This window comes from Odontesthes bonariensis, chromosome 2 (genome assembly GCF_027942865.1).
Source record: "Odontesthes bonariensis isolate fOdoBon6 chromosome 2, fOdoBon6.hap1, whole genome shotgun sequence".
NCBI classification, from domain to species: domain Eukaryota; kingdom Metazoa; phylum Chordata; class Actinopteri; order Atheriniformes; family Atherinopsidae; genus Odontesthes; species Odontesthes bonariensis.
Genome location: NC_134507.1, coordinates 14,979,999 through 15,003,338, shown reverse-complemented (window position 1 = coordinate 15,003,338; position 23,340 = coordinate 14,979,999). Strand labels below are relative to the sequence as shown.

The 23,340-nt window shown below is 40.8% G+C and overlaps 2 protein-coding genes across 2 annotated transcripts in view; both read left to right on the top strand.

The window, feature by feature from the left end:
* The window catches only part of hpse2 (heparanase 2), a 55,087-nt gene extending 44,313 nt beyond the window's left edge, over positions 1-10,774 (top strand). The window contains exons 7-12 of the mRNA XM_075478261.1: positions 278-371; positions 2,091-2,197; positions 2,342-2,456; positions 5,538-5,683; positions 7,772-7,918; positions 10,389-10,774. Coding sequence (XP_075334376.1) covers positions 278-371; positions 2,091-2,197; positions 2,342-2,456; positions 5,538-5,683; positions 7,772-7,918; positions 10,389-10,551 — 772 coding nt within the window. The 3' untranslated portion in view covers positions 10,552-10,774. The remainder of the gene's footprint in view (positions 1-277; positions 372-2,090; positions 2,198-2,341; positions 2,457-5,537; positions 5,684-7,771; positions 7,919-10,388) is intronic.
* Positions 10,775-15,633: 4,859 nt separating this feature from the next.
* On the top strand, positions 15,634-23,008 carry hps1 (HPS1 biogenesis of lysosomal organelles complex 3 subunit 1). Its single transcript, XM_075478259.1, has 18 exons — positions 15,634-15,819; positions 16,416-16,606; positions 16,724-16,858; positions 17,146-17,288; positions 17,375-17,483; positions 18,818-18,978; positions 19,061-19,163; positions 19,266-19,350; positions 19,528-19,583; positions 19,680-19,847; positions 20,044-20,223; positions 20,476-20,552; positions 20,645-20,782; positions 20,888-20,956; positions 21,088-21,229; positions 21,908-22,021; positions 22,120-22,202; positions 22,283-23,008. Exons 2-18 carry the CDS (start codon positions 16,490-16,492, stop codon positions 22,443-22,445), a joined length of 2,043 nt encoding a protein of 680 aa, XP_075334374.1. The 5' UTR covers positions 15,634-15,819; positions 16,416-16,489; the 3' UTR covers positions 22,446-23,008.
* Positions 23,009-23,340: the final 332 nt, after the last annotated feature.

Genomic DNA, 23,340 nt, shown 5'->3' with positions numbered 1-23,340 from the left:
TTTATGAATATATTTTACATGAAAACGCTTTACAATGACTCCATTTTCATTTGCAAATTTGTGTCATATAATAAGATAATGTCACATGAGAGTTATATAAGTACAGTTTTAATTATACTGTTTAAATCTAAGATAATTGTAGATTTTATTGTTATTTTAGATAGATTTTTTTTATTTAGATTTGATTTTTCTGTTTTTTTTATATCAGTGTTTTTTGTACCTAAGAAGGTAAAGAGTGTTTCTCTCACAGTGTTTCCCTGCTTTTCTGTTGTTACAGTTATTACATGGATGGCCGAGTGAACAGAGCAGAGGACTTCCTGAAAACCCGTCTTTTGGACACACTGACCGAGCAAATTACTAAAGTCACCAAGGTACTATATGTTCCTTTCACATTTTAAACCTCCAGTACAATATAAATTACTTCTGTTTTTATATACTGTATACTTACATAGTGGAATATACATATATATATATATATATATATACATACATACACAATAAGAATATAATTTCTTCTAATTCCTATAATATACTGTGCTGTATAGCTGTATATATAAGATTAATATCTTGCAAACATTTCAGATGATTTACCTTTATTATTTTTCTATTAAGCTTTTATTTCTTTAAGTGTGGACTTTCAGACTACCACAAGGGATGATATGAAGAAATAATTCAATTTGATCATGAAACACTTCTTCATTTCTGTTGAGTTTGCCAAGTTATGGATAATTCATCCCACAAAAGGTTTTTGTGATGAAGAAGCCACATGTGCAAACCACAAGAGCGAGTCCCCCGGGTAAAAGGGTGATGTCGGCCATGAGGTAATAGTATCAGCACTAGCTGCTCAGGCAAACTTGCTGATTTGTGAGAGGCAAAAAGCATCAAACGCTTTCAGGAGAAAGAAGCTAGATGTGTAAAAGATGTATATGGACAAAAACCACATGTACATCTATTCCCACATGCTAAATTACATTTATAAATGAAAACTATGTGATGGACAATGTGTGCTTGTCACATATACTTCAGACAGTGAGCACTGTGGTGAAAATAAAGAATAAGTCCAGATAGAATTTAACATGAAAAAAACCAGCCTATTTTACAGAATCTGTATTTTTTGTTTACACAATTTCACTTTTGAAAAATACATATAATTTACAGACTACACTGAGATTAAGTAATGTAGTTGATTTTATTAGGCCTGGTATTTTTTTGACATGGTTGATAGCTTCTGTTATGTTTGCATTCAGTGGTTGTGATTCTGTTTGTGCTCTCAGAACAGACCACCACCTAAACTAAACTACTTTTCCTTCTTTCTGCTTTTCCAAGTGTATTTCAATTTCGCTCTCAGTGAAACTGCTTTTTTCTACGCTGCTACCAAGCCTAATAAACAGAATTCTTTTCAATCTAAATGATTCAGTCAGGGTGTTCTTCCTTCATCCTTTCATGGCTATGAACAGTGACTGAGATTTATAAGTGAGAGCAATGCAAAGAAATGGCTTGAAATGTTATTTGCAAATTATCTGCCCTTTGTGTGTACACAGGGTTTCAGTCATAGCTCCACATACAGTTTGATGCAACTGTTTTTTGTGTTTCTGCGTTGTGCACGTCGTCGTGTCTAATTCTGTGTGCATCCTCTGCCTATAGAAATGGTAGATTAATTACTTTACTAGTCTACTCGACCACACAAAGCGCTTTACTCCACAAGCCACGTTCACCTGTTTATATGCAGATTCATTCAGCTTGTCTAATTCTATTGATTTCTTTCAGTGCTCTTTCTATCGCGAACACACGAGAGAATCCCTTTACCATCGGCGGCACAAGCCGCTCCCGTGCAGCTGCGGAGATGTTTTGTCACCAGCTCTAATTACTCTCCAATAACTTGCCGAGACATTAAGATTCATCCAGTTTTTAAAAAATCTAATAAATCATTAGGACAAAGAACTTCAAAGCCAACACACCTGATAAGTGACACCAGATTTATGTCTTGTGTGATTCTGTTGTAATGAGACGCAAACTCTCCCAACGTGGGAATCAAACAGATTTCAGAGTGGATTTTGTTGATACTCTTGCATTTCCATCACTCACTGCAGGTTGTTAACACACATACTCCTGGGAAGAAGGTGTGGCTGGGTGGACTAGCGCCAGCATGGACAGGAGGCATCAGTAATCTCTCAGACACTTATGCTGCCGGCTTTCTGTAAGTGATGTTGTTTGATTCAGAAAACATTTCTGTTTGCCGTCAGTAATGGCTGCAGCAGCTTGCATCGTGCATATGAACATGACAACCAAAGTCAGCTGAATTCTTATTGCTCTCAGTGTGTGTTTTTTACGTGTATTCCAGGTGGATGAACACACTGGGTGTGGCAGCTGTCCAGGGCATCGATGTTATTTTGCGTCACTCATTCTTTGACTACGGATACACACACCTTGTGGACCAGCATTTTAACCCTTTACCTGTAAGTCTCTTTATTTCAGCTCAACATGGATTAGATTTAATATATACTGCCTCAAAATAACAAGTGCCTGACCTGACCGTTTCTGCTAGGATTGTGACTTTTCTGTCCAAGACCCAGTGCCTCGATGGCACCTCTCGCTCTTTCCCGTGGGAGCTATTAGTTGAGATGAAAGGCGTTTAGTGGTGATGAGAGGTTAGACGCGGGGGCGAAATGCCATGTAACCTTAGCCCGTTATCAGTGGCTCAGGACAGTGTCAGTGCTCCCCTCTACCCCCATCCCTGTGTGCTTTTCTGTGTGGGACAGTCGGCTGGTGAGAGATCCGCAACCTGAGATTCTGATACACAGGCGAGTTGGTAAAATGGTCTGCAAGGCTGTGTGGAATGGGACTGCCCAATGCCAAGTTCGCCTGTGGTTCAGTCAAGCAGGGACAGAAATGCACAAAGCTCAGTTCTCAGTACTCGTATTTATTCTTGCCTGTGCAAAATCAGTATCTGAGGGGAGAAAAGATTCCAACAACGCTTACACTGTGTTTTTCATTAAACACTAATTAGATTATTTTAACAGAGGTTTTTGGGGGTTTTTTTGTCTTATCTTAGCCCAAAGCTAATCTCATTTTGCTGCTAAAAGTAAATTGTAAGTGGGATGGAGTGAAAAATTTTCTGAAAATGAGCCAAAGACATAAAAAAATATTTATTAAATACTTTGTAAAGGGTTTATGAAGCAGAGCAGAAGTGAAAGGCTTGTTTTAATGATGTGGTGTGTAAATCACTGCTCCCACAATAATGGAGAAAGATGATTAAGTCAAGGCATTTAACAGACACTTGTTTGATGGATTTTAGCTGTTAGATGGCGAATTGGCAGTCCCAACATACCATTTTACTTGCTGATGTCATGTGGGCTCATTAACCCATCACTTTTGCTAAATTGCACAATAATTTCTCACTGAAATCCTGATTAGTTTCTTTGTGGGAATGTGCTTATTTGTGCCCAACTAAAAAAAGATAGTAACCAATCAAGATGGCTTCATTTTTCCTCCCCCCTCGTCTCCATTCTTTTTCTGGGAATGTTGATCTCCTGCTAGGATCACAATGCTTTTAACATGGCTGGATGTCTGAGGGTTGCACGAGCCTACCTGCTGAGAGAATTCACTGCAGGGCCAACCTGTCCTCTGCATGGGAAATTTACGACCTGGCCCCTTCCCCTATAGGATGACTCCACCACTGGTAGAATAGACTGAAAGCCCCAAGCCCACTAAATGACGCAACCACTTCATCTTTTTCCATACTTATCCCCTTCCCTCCCTCTTTTTTTGTACTTACCCTTGTGTCCCACTCATACTCCTTTTCCCTTTTTCTTTTGTTGTTTTCACTCCACATGTGTCAGCTTATCTGCCTCCAGAGCTGGGTGGTAAACTCCTTAACTATAGTGATGATGATCTCGTCAGAGAATCATTCTCTGAGGAGCAGGTATCTGCCGGTCTGGCAGTAAGTCGTGTTTTCCCTGTATGAAAGCGAAGAAAGACTGATCATTTTTCAGGAGATACGGCAGTGGTTTGTGCTTACAGTTCATCCTGTCTTTAATGAGGCCCTTCTTCCAATTTTGAACCTGCCAATTCTGCATTTGAGTTCAATAATGACCAGGTTTTCTCTCAAGCAGTCTAACTCTCAGTTGTCCTATCAAACCCAACACAAAGCAGATATTGTTATTTGCAGCGTTATTGTCATACATTAGCTCAATCTCTGAGGAGCTGAGGTTTGATTGGTATCTGTTGTATATTTTTTCCTATTCTGGAGATTTTGTCACTGTTTTTCTGGTGCCTGTCTGTCTTTCTCACCATTTGGTTTATGTAGTATTTTGATTGGATCTCAAAGTAATGGCTGTTCCTGCAGTTGATGTTTGTCTTTCAGTCTATCTAGGGAGGGAGAGTCTGGAGCAGACAGGGCAGACAGCAGGCAGTTAGACAACAGGCAAACACACTGCTTCAGATTCATGGCTTTGGCTGATATTTCTCAAATAAAATGGTGTCACATCACACCTATCCCTGCTCAGTCATTTTAGCACAGCCGTAGATTAGAATATATCTATTTCTTGAAGACTTTCGTTACTTTATTTAGAAATTTAAACACAAAGCAAAAGTATGGACTCACCCTGATCATCTTTCACAAATAAAACTCCCGACTCATAACTCCCCTTTGTTTTATACACTATGTAGAAATCATAGCTCGTAGCTTCAGCCATACATTGATCTATCTATCCATCCCTCCGGCCGTGGCCAACAATATACTGCTCTATACTGTGCTCTGCTTCTTCGATGCCTCAGCAGCAAATTAAGTTAAAGCCTGCGTGGAAAAAAGAAGCCCTTAAATGTTGCCATATGCAGGATTGCATGGGAACTTCCTGAGGAACACATGTTGTTCTGGGTCTCTTGGAGAGGTGTTGAGTCTGAGTAGTCTGTAAAGGGAGACTCAGCATGGTGGACCACTCAACAATGATAACAAAAAACAGAAATTTATGATGTAGCACAATATTTTGTAAAAATGTCATATTTAGGACTCGTCAATTCTAAACAGGCCGGGGGTTTTGAGGTGCAGTGGGACATGTTACATGAGGCAGTCAGCTTTAACTAAATGTTAAGTGTCAAAGTACTAACTTATTTGGATTTGACATTTTTGTAGACTGTATCCCCCTATACACATACATACACTCCCTTCCCTCTGTCTGGCTTTGCATTAATCATTTTCAATGCACAACACCTAATCTGTGTCTAAGATCACTGCTGGATTTACAAAATTGATTTTTTTTTGGACAATTTCCATCCTGGGCAATTCATTTTCATAATAGGAGTTTTTTGATTGAATATTTGTTTTTTTTTCATATCGTTTAAATGCTGTGGTAAACCTATAATACTCTTTGCTGCCATCAGTAAATATACACATTCCTGTTTTTGTATATCTTTACTCAACACGAAACATCTTAATCCCATCTTGACCTTTGTGAGAAAATGAATCCATGTTGTCGTAACAAAAAAGGCTAAATGTCTGTTTGTGTGTGTGTATGTATGCAATGGTTTTGCCCTTACAGGATTACTGGTTCTCTCTGATCTTCAAGCGTCTGGTCGGTCCAAGGGTTTTAGCTGTGCGGGTGGCTGGACTGCAGAGGAAGCCGCAACCAGGGAGAGTCATACGAGACAAGCTACGTATCTACGCCCACTGTACCAGCTACAACAAGTACATACGACCATTACCGTATGCTGTGCAACAGTACAGCTTTCCTTTTTTCTAACACGAGTTTGTAGCCTCTCAGGCTTAGGGAATACCCTTCAAGATGTAGATGCAAAACAGACTGCTGCAATTTAAACAACTCCCCGTATCATCATACAAACACCTGAGGCTTATTGTCTGCTGGGGAAGAACAAAATCCCCAGCCGGCCCATTCGGCTTCCCATAAATAAGCAGTCCGTGGACACCCGCTCATTCACAGCTGAGAGCCTATAAAACTTAACGGGTATCACTTATCAGGTGTGTGAGTTCTGTCTCCCTGTCGTCAAAGAGCCGCTGAAAGGTGTGCTAGGCCTTTATCCCATCTCGGATTGGCTGGAGGGGGATCTTTGAGGGGGAGGGGGAGGGACAATAAGGTAGTCTGTGCCTGGAGGAGATAAAGAGTGCCACCATGGCCTGTTCAAGGTTATCATTTAACCTAGGCCAGCTGCTGTCAGCACCAGGCTAGACTTACGGCCCAGCTTTAGACAGGGCTCGTTTACAGGTGCAGCATCTCTTGGAAAAATAGCAGGACACTGCACAGATAGATGGTCGATAAATAGGCAGGAGTTACTGAACAAAGGACGTGCATGCAGATATTCGACATAGTTTTCAACAGGTCCAGTCACTCAGTCACCTGGTGAATGTGGGAGTGAAGAGATGGCATGTGCAGCCGTTCGGCTTCTCTCGGCATAACAGTCAGTTCTGAACTCATGATCAAACAGTAAGGCTCTAAAACATTCCAAGGCGCAGTACACTACTTCTCAAATCCAAAGCCAGTTCAGTTGCCATCATTTCTGCTACTTTGTGGTTGAGCACAGTCCGTAAGTAGACAAACCATTGTAGTCTTGGTGGTTTGACTGGACTGTAAATGAGTCTAGGCAGTCAGTGGTTTGAAGAGTCTGCAGCTCAGATATTTGACTTTCACTACCCTTTTATCCCTTTTAGTGGTTTGCATGGCATTTTTTTCTCTTTCCAGTGATGCTCAAACATCAAACAGCATCAAAACAAGTTTATGTTCCCAGTTTGTGTCCCTCAGAACCTCATCTTTTGAAAGGCCTGAGAGGTCATTATCTCTACCTCCATCTAACCATGGCATCTATCACTCTGAACCTCCGAACACATTTCTCAGAAACTAGGTTCCAAGATTTTATCCCAGAGCAAGACTGGGTTCCCAATAACAGTACGCTACTTTTTTATCCTGGTAAATATATTGTATGCTTGGAGTCTTGGCGGGGTTGCGGAATAAGTGGCTGACCCTGCGCCCAAAAGAAAGATAAACATTAAACCAAAAACCAAGTCTGCTGTAAGGATATGAGATTTTTGAGGCAGTAACTGGGGAGATGTCTACAGTGTAGCCCTGACCCTGAACGCTACTGCTGACATGTGGTATTCACTACAGCTGTGTTGTCTTTGTCCTCATATCTGGGCCCTTATTACATTTTATCATGTTTGTCTTATCTGTCTCGCTTAGTTATTTACCTTTAGCTCGTATGCCTATCATGTTGTGTCCCCAGTGCTTTGCTATAAGGAAAGGGACTCAAACACTGTTGTAAGTGTAACTCAAGAAGTGTTGCCCTTCTGTGTTCACACCCTTCATCTGACCCTGGACCAGACAACGGCAGATTTTAATATTCAATACTGTACAAAAGAAGCTGATGTTTCATTTTTATTGGAATGATGAAAGCTTAAAAAATGAAATGTGGTTCATGCTAAATATAGATAATAGATTATAGGCCCCGATAAAGGCCAAGTTGCAGCTCTGTGGATTTCCCTCCCTATTTAATCTTTCTTAATTTTTTTCGAGCTTTTTTATCCAGATTAGATCAAGGAGTCGAGCTCTTTCTTATTTCATATCTCTGATAAAACGATCAAAAGACTTTCTTCTCTTTGTTGTCATCTTTAATTATAGAGAATCTTATTCACCATGGCACTGTAATATGTAATAAATCGCGGTAACAGATGTGGAGAAGATCCTTTTTTATGTTCGGCTCCGTCCCGATAGTCCAAGAGAAATTCATGTTGTTTTGTTGTTCATTATTTTCTCTGTGGTATCAGTCACAACTATGTGAGGGGGTCCATAACAATCTACATCATCAACCTGCATCGATCAAGAAAGAAAATCAAGCTGGCAGGGACGTTACGGAACAAAACTGTCCATCAGTACCTGCTGCAGCCTCATGGCACAGATGGACTCAGAGCCAAGTTAGTATGTCTTTGTTTTTATTCCTGTCCAGACACCAATGCTGTCTTCTTATAAAGCGTTTATGCTGACCCGACGTTGCAAATGTACACCTGAAAATCCAAACTTCCAATCACTTTATTCCTTATAGAGAGCCTTAATCAAAACCACTGAAAATAATCATTCTGAATGAAATCATGATGAGGTAAACCTAAACGAGGAGTGGGGAAAATTTGAATTTTTGTAAACAACTTTATGGGCTCTGTTTATAGGGTATTTAACACAGGCTGTGTAGAGAGCTGCATTAAATCAATATAATTTAATTTTAGGACCAGCATCAGCGTATTGAGTGAATAACACGCAAAACATGCAAACGTACACTTACAAGACGTACTTCTCCTTGCCTTCATCCAGCGGGGACAACAAACCTCTTTTTCAAAAAAAAGGGGGGGAAAAAAAGCAACAAAAGCTACGAAACAACAGGATTTTTTTTATTATTATTTGTTCCTTCCTTTTCTTTTGTCAGTAACCCTTTGCCTCGGCTGACTGTTTATTCAGACTGTTGTTTTATGTTGCGCTGCTTTACTGAAACTCGCCAACCTAGTTTTAAGAGGAAATGTCCGCAGTATAGGAGCCCTTCATAAAGTTTTAGTGTGTTTGTGTGACCTTGTATGAGTCTTGTTTTTATATCCTTCAGCAGAGATTTTTTTTTTTTAACATTTTCATATCCATTCCTTTTAACCTATGAGTGCTGTTTTCAGTGTCATTAAACCAACTATGATTTATTACACTTTTTGGAGCAAGGTCAAATAATTCCCATTTCCTTAAAATGTCCCTTAAAATAAAAGGTTTATGGTTTCAGTCTCGTACTTTCGCCTTTAAGACCCTGGACTGTTATTCTGACTTTGACTTAAGCTTCGAATCCTGAAATAACAGCCTAATGACTCTGGACTGTGTGTGTGCGTCTGTCTGTCTTTGAGTTATACGATACCAGCATATGGACCTAATGGAGGCTCAGGCATGATCCCTCAATAAATGCATAATGATGGAGGATGTTTTAGGTGTTAGAACAGGATTGCAAGGCAATTAATAGGCGAGCCAGCTAACGATGTGCCTTTTTCTGTCCTTAAGTGCTTTCCTTTACCACAGGCAGTGCATGAGACTTTAATGATCAATTCACTAACACCAGATGTCTATGAATTTCTAAGTACTAGCTAATGTATGTGGAAGAGCAGCTTTGCACAGTTTAGTCTGACTCATAACTTCTCCTTATCGAGCATAATTTTATTTGATATTTTATTGAATTAGGTTCTTGTAAAAAGTCTCCAGACCACTAGCCGTAAGCCCCATAATATCATAAACTTTACAGTGGAATAGAAGAAAGGGCTTTCTATGAACAGTATCATGTTTTAATTGAAAAGATGGTTGTTAAAATAGACATTTCTGTGAGGGGAAACTCTTCAGAAAGTGATGTTACCTAAAATGAATTACAAACTACAGTATCGTGTGTGTGTATATAGGTTTGAAACTTTACTTCTTTGAAGTGATGTCATGTCAAGAGAGGAGAGAAGATTGAATTGAGTGAAGATTATATTTTGAAAGTTGAAGTTTTCAGTCGTCTTAATTCTAATTACACTTATTGTTTCTAGTTTCTGCTCCTGCCTCTGTGTTTTCATTCCAAATTAAAAATTATCATAAAAAAGAAGATCATAAAACGTTTTAGCCATCCAGCTGCTCTTAACTTTTACATTGTGAGATGTTTGATACTCAGTATTGAAGCAACCTCATTTCACCCACAGGTTATTTTCAAGGCACAGAAGAAATTAGGAGAAAAAAAATCTATTAAAGATACAACTTTCAGTTTTGAATCTTTGTTCATTTTAATACAAAAAGCAGCTGAAGGGGAGTCAGATATTTTCTTTGCATTAAATCTTTAAAAGTGCATCGCAGTTGATCCAAAACGGTTTCGGTTGGGTTTAATTCTGGGCAGGTCTCTCTTATAGAGTTGGTTTGTGTAAGTGTGTTGTTGTTTAATTACAAAATTGTTACAGCAGCACCCCCAAGTGTACAACTGATAGAATCATAATCGGGAAAATACAACATTGATCCTTCCTTTTAAATATATATGTATGTACATGTAAGAATATGTTTTATTTAATCAGAGGATCACTTCCCATGAAAAAAAAAGGAACAGATGGCAGGGTATCGTTAAAGTGTGTATCTTATTTCGAGTCACTTTGGCCTGATTTTAGCCACTCGTCCTGTATAGCGTTCACTTTCCTCCTATCTGGTTGCAGATGCAGGACGGTAGACACTAAAACTATTTTATTCCCTGCTGCCATTTTAATAGCTTTTTTAATAACTGTGATTTCTATCTTTATTTTGAATTGTTGTTATTTTGATGATCACATGGTTACACACGGGTCAGCAATCTGCCCCTGCGGAGCATATAAAAACACAATGATCTTTTATCTTTTTGTTTCCCCTTTGCAGACACGTCCAGCTAAACGGGGAGAAACTCTTTATGCGGGACAATGAGACATTCCCCGAGTTGAAGCCTAAAACTCTGAGGGCTGGACGGACAATAGCTATGCCTCCAATGACCATAGGCTTTTATGTCATCAAAAACATTCATGCATATGCCTGTCGAAGATAACAGCAACCCTTCGTTCCCAAAACACAGAACCACCATTCCTCCACCAGCTTGACTTAAAGCTGCCAAACCAGAGCACCACTCAGAGAGGATTTTGCTGTTTTGCTTGTGTCTACACTTGAGCAGAGTGGAAACTTGAATGCACCCCAACTCTCCGGTTAAATAAAAGGCTCTTAACACAGAGGCACACATTCTGTGGTAATATGTAAACCACTCTATCAAGAAACTAGTAACCCCCTCCCCTCCCATGCTACCTTCTCAGTTCCGACAGAAACTTGCCCAGGACACACACGACGGGCTGCACTGAACACTTTCTATTTCTTTTTACCTGCAATTCCAAAACGCAAAAAGTCTTAAACGGAGAGTTATTGTGTGACTTTATGGACGTTTGTATTTTTATTGTTACAGAAATACAGTGAAGGTCCAAATTAGTTGATTGTTTGGGCTATTGATCTTTGACTGTCAAACTTTTTTTTTTTTTTCTCTCAAATCTTTGACTGACCTTGGATAAAACACACTCGCAGCCCCTATTCCACAAACAGAACAACGCTGTGGTGAGTTCATGGTAGGACTAATCATGTGCTGTGTGTGTGTGTGTGTGTGTGTGTGTTTGTGCTCTATTGATAAAGCTACTGATGAGTCTGTTCAGTCTGTTGAACATGCAGCTGAAAGCATGTTTTTCTTTCTCTGTTTTTTTTTTTTTTTTTTTTTACCATTGTCCGTCTGCGCTGCACGTTTCTGTTTAACCGCAGAGCATAACGGACAGGACGTCACACACACTATTTTTGCCGTAAGACATAGCTAAAGAACAATGTGAACCCATACTTCAAATGCGTCCACACAAAAATCTGGGTTTTGTTATACAAAAAAAAAATAACCTTCTAAAATCCCAGTTCTTCAGGTGCATTTCAACATATCTTATTTCTCCTTCATGTGATCTTACGTTTTATAATCTTCTAATGCTGCTAGATTTCTTTTGTATGGAATATACGTTCTATTTTACACTTATTTTGTACAGATTTACTGTCATGTATTATTAGATGATGTATTGTACATATGAGAGAGTGAAAGAGATTTAAGCTTGATATGTTACATTCAGTATACGCTTAATTTATATGATAAAATACTTGCTTTTTCTTACAGTTCTGTGATAAAAGGCCCAGTTATGTTAGTGGTACAAATGCCCCACCTTTAAAACCAAAATAAATTGAATAATACAACAACCTTGCCAAGATACAAATGTTGGTGGGTACAAATGTATGGCACAAGCTGCAGACAGAAAAATAATTACCCTTACTTCTATTTCATAATATTTCGACCATCTTATTTAAAGAAGGGCCTGTTATCTGTTATTGGTTAGACTGAAACCACACGGCGCCTGGAAAGATTCTGTCATGTCTCTAATTTTGTGCTCTGAATTAAACTACAACGGTTCAAAACCTATATGGTGGAGGTTGATCGAGAGCAGGTTCAGTGTGTGAAGTTGTTAAATAAAGAATATTTGCCTCTGAATGTGTTTATACTTAATTAAGAGATGTTCATATTTGTTTTGAAGAGCATTATTTTATTATGTAAAGTGTGCCTATATTATTTTTTGTTAAAAAACGTTTACATTGATAATAAACATCCACAAATATATACAAAGTTGTGTGAGTCTTTTATATTGTATTCAGTTTCCTGAACCACATTCCGCTCTATACAGTAAGTGTGGCAACAGTTCATTAAACTTTGCCGATGAGCTTGCTTTGCTGCATACAAGAGAAGATTTTGACGAAATTCCCATCATGTGACCTGACATTAAGCATTGAAACCAGAATGCACAACAGGGTCCTGCAGAAGCACATGAAGCAAGAAGAAGAAGAAAAAGAAACAAAGAGATGAGAAGATATGATTTATACTTGCCCAGGAACACAAAGAGAAGCAAATATGCCCTCGTACAGAGAGACTATAAATACAAACTGTCAAATTCTTGCAGCATCCTTTCAGGAACGTTCTGCAGTGTTTAAAATGACTGTTTTCGGTGCACACTCACTTACTCTTACATGCACACGTGCAGAAACGGCTACATTCTGTGGGCCCAGATGTGGAAGCAGCTGGAGCAAGCCTTTGTAGTGGTGTCTTGTCACTGCATGAGGCAGCTGCTGATGGGAAACATGGAGTCAGGATGGGCTTAGAGTCCAGACGTCAGCTTTGGCCCAGACGGCCTAAACCTGAGCCCCACTGGCCCCAGTGTCATAGACAACCAGCATCTTCCCTGTGGGCACGTGTTGAGGGCGAATGAAGGCTGTTGGTTAGATCTTGCGTTTCTCCTACATAAAAACGGCTCTTCACTGTTTTCTGAATTGATGTTTCATGACAGTGAGTTTTTAACACATTAGGGGCCATGATCCAAAGCATGTACCTTTAATTACATTATAGTTTTAAGTTCCATTTATGTGAGTTAGGCTCCCTACGTGGCAGAAATGTTTGGTCTCAGAAATAAACGTCTGGAACAGCCTTCTTTCACATGTGGTTCATTTTAAACAAGCCAGCACTGTTGACATGTGAGAGTCAAAGCAGACTTGTTAACACCTGGCTCATTTCATCTATAATGTTACTCATTATACTGCTGGCCATAGATAAATGCACATTTAGCCTACATTCAGATGAACATGCAAACATGCTTTTTTTTCAAGTCAAGTGACAGAAAACAGACATGACAAGGCAGGGAAAGATAAGTAGACTGAAATTAGCTGCACTTGCTCCAGAAAATGGATTGAAATCAGTTGTGAGTGCATTTAAAAAGTGTTAAGATCTGCTCACCTTTATCTGCACGTCAAGGCATTCTCCGATAAAATTTGCTCTTCGATCAAAAGCTTTCGGTTAAACCCTGTACCTCTGACCTGACAGTAATTGAACAAAGCGATGCAAACAATGAGGCCTTAGTGAAGTTTCTCGTATCCAGACCAGGATCTTATCAATCCAGTCCAAGAAAATGATTTTGTTTGGTGAACTCTGGTTCATATAAACCTGTGCTTTGAAATAGCAACTCTCAAACATCACTTCCTCTGACAAAATCTAATTATGTTGTGATTTAGGACTGCCCCATGTCTAGGCCACTTCTGCGTGACAGTGTCTCCTTAGAAGAGGTAACTGCTACCCAGGCCTGCCAAACACTGTTTATACTCAGTGATCCATTTTGAGGCATGCAAGGCCCCCATACCCTGTTAGCAAACACTGAGGATTTCATGATGTTTATTCTGTATATACAGGAGTCAGCTTAAAAAAAGACTTTCATGACTGCTGGATCCCTGGAAAACTGATGGACTAGATTAGATTTTGGCCCACAACATAGAAGTCTTGGCATTTTTAACCATTTTGACAGAAGCAAGGTTAATAAAACATAAATATTTAAGTTACTTTGGGGTTTTTTTTTTGCTCCGCTCAGAGGCCAGGCACCAGATTTATAGAAGTCATCAAAACCGCCTCTAAGAACCAGCATGGTGTTTGGTGAGTGTGCACTTGAGTTTATGCAGGTAATGTTTAATGCACAGGCAAGTATTATTGAGGCTTTCATTAGTGTTTTTAAAAATCAGACAATTAAATCTGCACAAAGTGCAGTAAACTACTGTAAATCAAATCAATAATTGGTGTTAACTGCACCCGTTCCTCTTGGGACAATCGCAGACAGCTCTCACAGTTCTTGGCAGGTCGAATGTTCTTGTTTTTGTTTGTCTCTTCATGTGATCCCAGTCTGACTCAGTGATGTTGATGGGGACCATATAGAGTACATTTCTGGGAGAACAATACAAACCCCATTAAAAAAAAAAGAGTTGAGACTTTCTAAAAACTTGGAAAAAAAGAATTACAGTCCATTTGAAATTAAAGTAGCACAAAACAGCACATCAAATGTTAACTCTTTTTGCAAAAGTAAGCAGAAAACATTTCATAATAGGTATTTTAGAGGGAGAGATAGGAGACGAAGAGTTGTTCTGCACTGTGAAGGACGAATGGAGAAAATAATTACATGATCTGACTCACCTTTGTCTGTGCCCTCTCTACCTCAGGCATTCCCCGTTTGCATGTGGAAGGACATAGAGATACGAAAACAGAACCATATAACCAAATACAAACTATTGTAATTTTTGTAATATTGTTATGACCATCTTTTTGTCAAACATGACTGAATCCCAATCATCAACAGGTCCAAAGAAGTTACGAGAGTGTTAAAACACTACAAAAATAGCACCTGTAAACATGTCCTGTCCCAACTTTTTCGAACAAGCTGCCGGAATCGAATCCAAAATTGGTATAAACCGAAATTTTAAAAAGTATTAATTTATCCATCAATCCATCCATTTTATACCATTTATCTGGTATTGGGTTGTTGGGGCAACAGTCTGAGAAGGGCCCCCCAATCCACCTCGTCTCCCAAAATTTTTCTCTACGCCAGCATGTTTGGTGTTGTTTTTGTTCCAATGGAGAATCAATGCGGGACTAAGGATACATCTCCCCAAAATATTACTTTAGAACAACATGTATTCCTGCTACAAGCTATTTCCTTTATGAATAATCTACATGGAGAAACCAATGTAAAAATCAGACTGAATATCCTCACCTCTGTCACGTTTCCAATAAGATTCTCTTGCTTTATTCTATTTTCATAATCAGATTTATAAAATCTACCACTGGATTACAGTAAAATCCATCCAGCCTTCATATTCTCCTCGTGTTGTAAAGTATGTTGTTTCTACAACATGTATATAACAGAGATTTATTGTTCTAAGTAAACTCCTGGAAATGTCACTCATGGATTATTTGATTAGGCCCATTTTCTAACAGGCAAACTAAAAAAAATAAAATAAAATAAAGAGGCACGAGCCCTTCTAATCTCAATCTCAATCACGCAGCTGCATTCCACAAATACCAGACTATGATCTACAAAACTCGGCCTCTCAAGACATGTGATCAACCTCAGGCACATGACTTGTTCATGCCTCACAGATCATCGGGCTTCTGGGGCAATAAACCCGCGGATCGAACAGCCAGCAGCCCGACTGGTGTCTGTCGGCTTTCAAATCAGCACAAACTTCCTGCTGCTGGAGTCACGTGACCCGGTGGCGTTTTTTGTTTTTTTTTTGCTGTAGTGCGGAAGGAAACGAGTTTGTGTTGAAGGAGCAGCCTGCGATGAAAACTTCCACAAGCAGCAGGAAAAAGTGAGAAGAGCGAGCTTTTCTGACGACGGAGAGGCCGGAGCGGGATGCTGGGATCATCCGGCGCACAGACCTCAGAGTGAGTCCGTGTGACATGAACTGGAGCGATGTGTTTCCGCTCCAAATAATGGGAAGTGTGTGAGAGGAGGAAGTAAAAAGTCTGTTAGGAAGGTTTCAGATAAAACGTGGGATGCGAAGTGCGGATCGGAACTACATGGGATAATAAAGAAACTAATCGATTTTTTGAGCAGAATTAGACTGAGTGCTATGCAGGCGAGTTGTTAGTGTCACCCTAAACTGCTTGTTTTTTGTCAAAACTACATCCAGGTTGAGCAGTTCTGGGCTCATGGGTCACTCTAGTTAAATGTGATCGAATGTAATTATATATAAAATACCAAATAATTCATATTCATATTTTCAGGTAACCACCTTTTGCAAATCCACTTTTCTGTTTCATATGATGTCCAAGAGAACTGTGTGCTGAGTCGAAGACATTTTTAATAAAAACACGTCTAGGATTATAATAGAAACCAGCTCGAGAGTTTCCATCTTTCCAGAATGAACAGGTTTCCGAAGGCAAAATGATTACAAAGTGCATTACCCTCCCAGCTCTTCCCCACTCTGTGTTACGTCTTTTGCCTCATCCCTCGTCCTTTTGAACGGTTTTCTTTACAGCTTGATGCGCTCGGAGCCGCTGGAGTAAATAGGACAGCACCGTTAAGCCGGACGGACGTGCATCTCTGATCCAGATGAAGTGCTTGCTGATAGCCAGCGAGAGCGCCGAGGTCCTCTTCCACTGGACTGACCTGGAGTTTCAGCAGAACGTCCAGGAGCAGTATGAAGTGTCTCAAGAAGAGGGCGAGGGGGTGAGGGAAGAATAAAATAACCTGCAGCAGATATTCATCATTAACCTCCTTCCACTACCGCAAACTCAGAGAACACCTTCTGACCCCTGACCTTATTCTTTCTTGTCTTTCTCCCAGCTTCCGGCCTTCGAGGACATCATCAGCACTCTGTTTGCTCCCATCATCATCTCCTGCAGCACCATGGTGGACAGGCAGGGGGACAGTTACACCTCCTTCACCACAGAGGACAACCATACCTACGTCCTGCACCAGGTAGCGCCTGCTTTCCAAAAATACAGAAAATGTATTTCAGTGGCACATCTTCGGCGAAGTTTAACTGGTCTTTTGACCTAGTTGTGGAATACTTTGTTCAAAGTCTGAACTCCAGTGGCAGCACATTGACCTGAATGCAGGCTTTCCTTTCAGTGAGGCATCGTGTTTGTCATGTGACTCTTTCTGAGGAGTCAAACCAGGCTTTGTCCTCCTGCAGCACATGATGCACTCACGCAGGCCAAGCCCTTGACGGGTTTCACAATGATCGTGTTGCTCTGCGTCCTCAGTTTGATGAGTGTCTCTACATTGCTGTGAATGGAGATGGTGAGGAGAAGGAGGACGATCTGAGGAGGAAACTCTACGTGATGAAAAAGATGATCGAGGTCATGTTTGGCCTGGTCACCCTCAGCGGGAACCTCCTGAAAAGAGAGTAAGACGTTTTGTGCGCTCAGTCTTGGTATAGGACAGTGTTTAACAGAGAATCTGGTTGATACGGGGTGTGTTGTTCGTCACCAGATTGCGTCCTCAGGACACGGAGCAAAGGGCGAGGCTGTGGAAGAATCTTCAAAGCCTCCTGGAAACCTACAACAACCTCCGGGAGAATGACCAGAGCTACTTAGTGGAGGTGCTGCCCTTTTAAGGCTTTTTGAGGAGAGTTTTTATTTTTTGCATTTGTGTTTTGTAGTCCCGACCAGTCTCCCTTTTATTTCAGCAAATCTTTCACCCACAAGCTTATTTGTTGACAAAAAGGGTAAATGAAGCGCACAGCGCTACAGTTGAGTGGAGAGTTTTGCCACTAAGGTGGATGTATACAAGATTCTAAATTCACACACTTTCAAGCACTGAATTGGGGACATTCGCACTGAATATATATATATATATAAGGCACATAAGCTCTCATCCAGTAAACAGAAGCAATGCAACATTTAAATGTCACCAGGTGCATCTGTTAAATCAATACAAAGGTGAGACATTACAACCACGTTAAAAGCTCTTGATTGATACTGAATTGTGAAATAACTCTCTAAAAGCGTGTCTTAAAGCAATACTATGTAACATTTCTACCTTAAAATAACAGCTTGAAAAAAATTGTGCGGCTAGAATGAGTTTTAATATTACGATTGGCCTGTCTCCTATGCCCTTCGGGGGTCTGAGTTGGAAAAACTGTGCTATGTAACTTTGCTGGACCGGCCCGGGAGCTGAGCGGAAGTACTTCGACTTGCTTTCTGGCACACCTACCGCAAAAACAAATAGACCCCTCTCACGCTCCCAGGTACATTTGATTACTCTTACCTTCTCGGTCAACATAGCTTGCACCTTCTGACTCCTCGCCGGTTCGTCAACAAACGTGAAACGTGAAAGTGAAAGGGTGTTGTATTTACGACAGTGTAACCGTACATTACCTCCAAGCCTGTAGGGGGAGCTCCATAATGGGCTTTTTGAGAAGTTACATTGTATTGCTTTAATAATGTGGATGCGATATGTGCATCGCTTCGGGCTTAAAAGGTAAAACAGTGCATGTCCCTCCAGGTCATATGGCACAGATTGGAATATTTATACCGAGAATACACTAATAAATAGAATTTTCACTTTGACGTGTTTAAGTTATTTCCATGTCATTATGTGGCAGTGTGAGAACTACTGGAAACTTGTACTTTGATGCAGCTTGACATAAATGTCACGGATGAATTAACGTCCTACAAACGCACTGCTAACAATTATGATCGCAGTCCTCTCCGGTCTTAATGCCGGCAATTATTTTCACATTGCTGCCATTTAGATACACTTCATATGCTTGTCCATTTGAAGAAAATCTGCTCCTCTTATGAAAGTTTCCAGCAATTTGTCAAACCAGCTCACACAAAGAGAGTCTGGCTGCGTTGAACTTTCTGCGTAGAACGCCCCCGGCCTTGCAAACTCGCCCTCACCCGTTCTCTCATGCCGCTCTCCTCCCCTCAGGCAGTGGAGAGGTTAATCCACCCCACACTGTGCGAGCAGTGCATTGAGTTCTTGGAGCGCCGCTTAGTTCAGCAGCTCAACAGCAGCGCAGAAAGAGCAGGAGAAGAAGTGCTGCATGCCTTCATCCTGGTTCACACCAAACTTCTGGCTTTCTACTCCAGGTACACGTGTTCCATGAAATCCGTGGCCTTTCTGTGTGTGGTTCTCATAAGTATGCCTTATCTTTTCTCTTCTTCTCACTAGCCGCAATGCGAGTACGCTCACCACCTCAGACCTCCTGGCACTCATCGTCATGGCACAGAATATGTATCCGAGTAACGTAGAGTTGGATGAGCCGAATGCTGAGGTACCAACGGCAGAAAGCCACTCAAACAGCAACGCCACAAAATGTCCTGTACCTGGTTTCTTTTGTTGTCTTTTTCTCAGCATGTTCTGATTGTTTGTGAAGGATGTCGAGAGCACGTCTGGTTCGGGTCCTGAAAGTTTTTACACCCCCGAGCCCTCCCCTTCCAGCCGAGATTCAGACGGCTCAGGTGAGTTGTTGTGTAGAGTCTGAGCCTTCATCAAACTACATGATTATTATCTTGTCCCTTACACATGTGCAGAAAAAAAGCTCTGTGAGTCTTGTCTCTGACCATATGATGTCTGCACTGAATGACAGTTATTACAGTCTGTTATATGTATGCATTGATGTTTTTGTGTGTCCCCAGAAAAGCCTGTCAGAGGAGGCACTCCTGTGTTTGAGTTTGTGGACCCAGACATCCAGGTGAGAATATGATTTTTTGTTTTTTGTTTTTTTTAGATAATAAGCAGGTTGTGTTGTTGAGATGATGCCTCTTTCACAAAAATAACATCTTGTCAGATGGCAGAGGACAGCTTGCACACCCTGGAAATCAGTCCGCCCGACCCTTCAACCCCGCGCAGAGTCTTCCTTGAGGTCTCGCACAAAGATGCGCTGTTTCCCATGATGCCTCACTCCATGTACTGTCTCCAGTTGTGGCCTGGAATCACACTTGTGCTGCTAACTAAGGTAAGCGGATACAAGCACAGTAAAATATGTGTCTGCTTTCCCATTTGACTTGAATGTATATGCAATTTCCTCCCCGTGCACTTGTCTTGACAGTAGAGGGTGCACACGTGACACATTTCAACATGTTTAACTACTGTTCTTTGCGCCCGTCACAATATCTAAACACAAGTTTGCTCCCTTATTTTGTCTCTGTCAGATTCCCACCAATGCAGTGGCCATGTCAGTGTATAAGTTTTTGGAGGCCTTCAACAAGCTGGAGAACCGTTTAAAGGAAGGCCAAGGAGGCTCTGCTGCAGCCAGAAGCCAGCTGAATATCCATGACGTCCGCAGCAAACTGGACAAATTCATTAAAGCGTTGGGGCCAAGTGAGTTACAGGTATGTTGTTTCATCTTGTTACTCTGTTCAGCAACTAAGCGCTTTTAGATTAACCTTCTGCATCTCAACAATTCATGCCCACCTTTGTCAAACAACAACCTACACAATTCTTTGTGAAATTCTTTAAAAAGCCAACGGTTGGAATGAATTATCTTTCTTTTATTTTATTTTTTTTTTTAAACATTTTTTTAAACTGCATTTTCACCCTTTGGACCTGTAGACACACATTATGTTCCTTCATTCTCTATCCAGTCTGCACACTTACAAAATGTCTGGACGGAGTTCAAGAATCGAGCCTTCGCCAGGGGAGGACCTGGATTCAACAAGGAGTAAGTCTGCTGCAGCCCTCTGCTGGCCAAACTGCCTCACAGCTGAAGTTGTTTGAAGCGCCTTTGAGTGACTTTGTGACTTTCTGTTTTAGTCTTATCCCGTGGTGTAAGAATATGAAGACCCAACTGTGTGGCATATACCGACAGTGTTTTCTTACCGACTCTGGACCAGCTGACATTCCTCGACGCCTCTCCCCCGCTCTGCAAGAACGAGCCCAGGCTATGGTCCAGTGTGTATCAGTTCACTGAAACAATGATTAATATAATAATTAACATTATTTTCAATATTAACTTGTTTTATTCTGTCCCTTTGTGTTTCTCCCTGCCTCTCCCAGAGAGAAACTGATGGACTGGAAGGACTTCCTGTTGGTGAAAAGCAAGCGGAACATCACCATGGTGTCATATCCTCACAGCAAAATAACCCTGTTGAACAGTAGTTTTCCTAAATGATACTTTGCAAGATTCTTGGAAGGGATGTTTTAAATGTACCACAGTGTTGTAAGTGTATGGACCTTGACCACCTTAATCTCACATACCTGGAGGATTTCCCAGGCCTCATCCATTTTATTTGTGTGGACCGATCCAGCGGCCATATGATTGCTCCGTCGCTCAGCATCACAGAGCACACCACATCGGAGCTGGGGAAGGGACCTTTGGCTAACTATATCAAAACCAAGGTCTGATAAACTCTTTTTCTTTAAGTTCATTGATGAATTATTAAACTAAACTTTAAACATAATATAGTTGGTTAGGTTATCCTAAGTGCTCAAAGGAAAGGCAACTTTTTCTTTAGTTCTTGAAGATGCTTCTCTTATCATCCAAGTGACTTTACTCAGACCTAAATGGTTCAAGAACCAAAAAGAAGATGCATTTCGTAAACGTAAACCTACTATGACCTGGATGACTGATCATTTACGCAGTCAGTTCGTTAAGTGGCAACACCTTGCCAATTTTTATTCTATGATTTCTCCAGTTTACTGTATTATACAGTACACCCCCCCCCCCGAAAAGACAGTTTGATCATTTCTTTTCCCTGTCATGATTTAGATTAGCAACTTCGCACAAGTTTTACTATAGATATGTAAACTGAGCCAGCAGCTGGCTATCTTAGCTTGGCATTATGACTAGAGACAGGGGCAAATGGTCCACACACCGCGTGCAGCGAGCACAGGCAGTGATTGCTCACGGTGAACAGATATTTCTGCTCGTATTGACTTGTTTTTCAATGTGAGTTAATGACTCAGCTTTTGACAATCAAACTGCCTCGTTTGTCTCGCCTTTGCGCGGAGCTAGCTAGCTTTCTCTAGCTCGCTTTGTATTTCTTGCATCATGATATTTCTTGATCCATACCGAAGGTGTGGGGACTGGTCAGAACGACACGGCACTATCTTCAGAAGGGTTACTCCACTGTCACACTGCGTGATGGAGACTTCTATTTCTGCTACTTCCTGTGGTTTGAAAATGAAACGGTAAGTTAGCAACCTGCCATGTTAAAAAATATATCTATATAAATAAATCAATGTGCCAGTCAAAAGGTTAAAAGTACTGTGCACACCTAATCAATCAGGGGTACAAGTTGGAGGCAGGGGACATACCCATCCTACCTGATGACTCTGCCCCCATTGGGATGCTTGCCTGGGACTACTACAAGTAAACAACTTAATCTGAAAATGACTCTAATTGGTTTAAAAAACCAGTCTTCAATCTGATCAAAGCCGTGTGTTATGCAGGAAGCTGCTGCGCTACTACAGTAAGAACCACCCGGGTGAGACGGTGAAGTGCTACGAGCTCCTGACGGTGCACCTTGGGGTCATCCCCTCCGAGATCATCCTCCAGCACTGCAGACAGCTGGCAAGCAAATTGTGGGAGCCCTCACGCAATCCGCTGCTGTAGACAGACCCACACATTTGAGCTCTGAAAAGGTACTCATTCGTTTTTTTAAACCAAGAACTTAAAGACAAACGTTCACATGATCTCACTCTCACTATAGATGGAATCTGTGTCCCGCACCTGTGTTTCATGTTTGTGTAAAAGGTTAAGAATCCTAAAGTAATTTATTGGAAGCACTTGCATTTAAAACAACCACGTGTCATGTGTGTCACCCCTCAATTCTTATAGATTTTAATACATTCTTGTATTCTCGTGTGACCTGTTTTGTATTTATGAGTGCCACTGTACATGTATTTTGTAAAGTTTTTCAGTGATTCATTTTCAAAAGCAAAGGAGGCATTTTGCATGTCTATCAGGTGTGTTGGACGAAAAGATCTGGGGGTTTTTGAATGTAACAGTTATTTGATTGTGTGTAGCATCAATGTCTTTCAGTGAAATTTTGAGAACAGTGATTGGTTGGACATTTACATCCACTCCCTATTTAAGACGGCCTTTAAATTGTGTTAGTTGTTTGCCTGATAAAATTCAAGAATGTCACCATTAAATGTTTTTTTTGCGTGTCAGAACAGTGTGGGCGTTTCTTCTGCTGTCTTGTAATTATTCATTTTTAGAAATGTGACCGCTACCACTGCCAGTGAGTCGATGCAGTGGTCATTTCTGTATGACTTTTTTGTACATTCAGGCTAGTAGCCATGGTTACTATAGTGGCATTGACAGAGGCAGGTTAGAGACTCCTCCTGGTTCGGAATGACTTTTCACGCGGGGGCACGCTGGGTTCTTGCCAGTCACATTAGAAGCACAAGGATTAGCCAGAGAAACTGTCTGGTTTGACAAAGTTTCTTCAGGGGAGAGTGACAATTTCAGCAAAGAAGGTAAAATGTCATTTATATTCAAATGA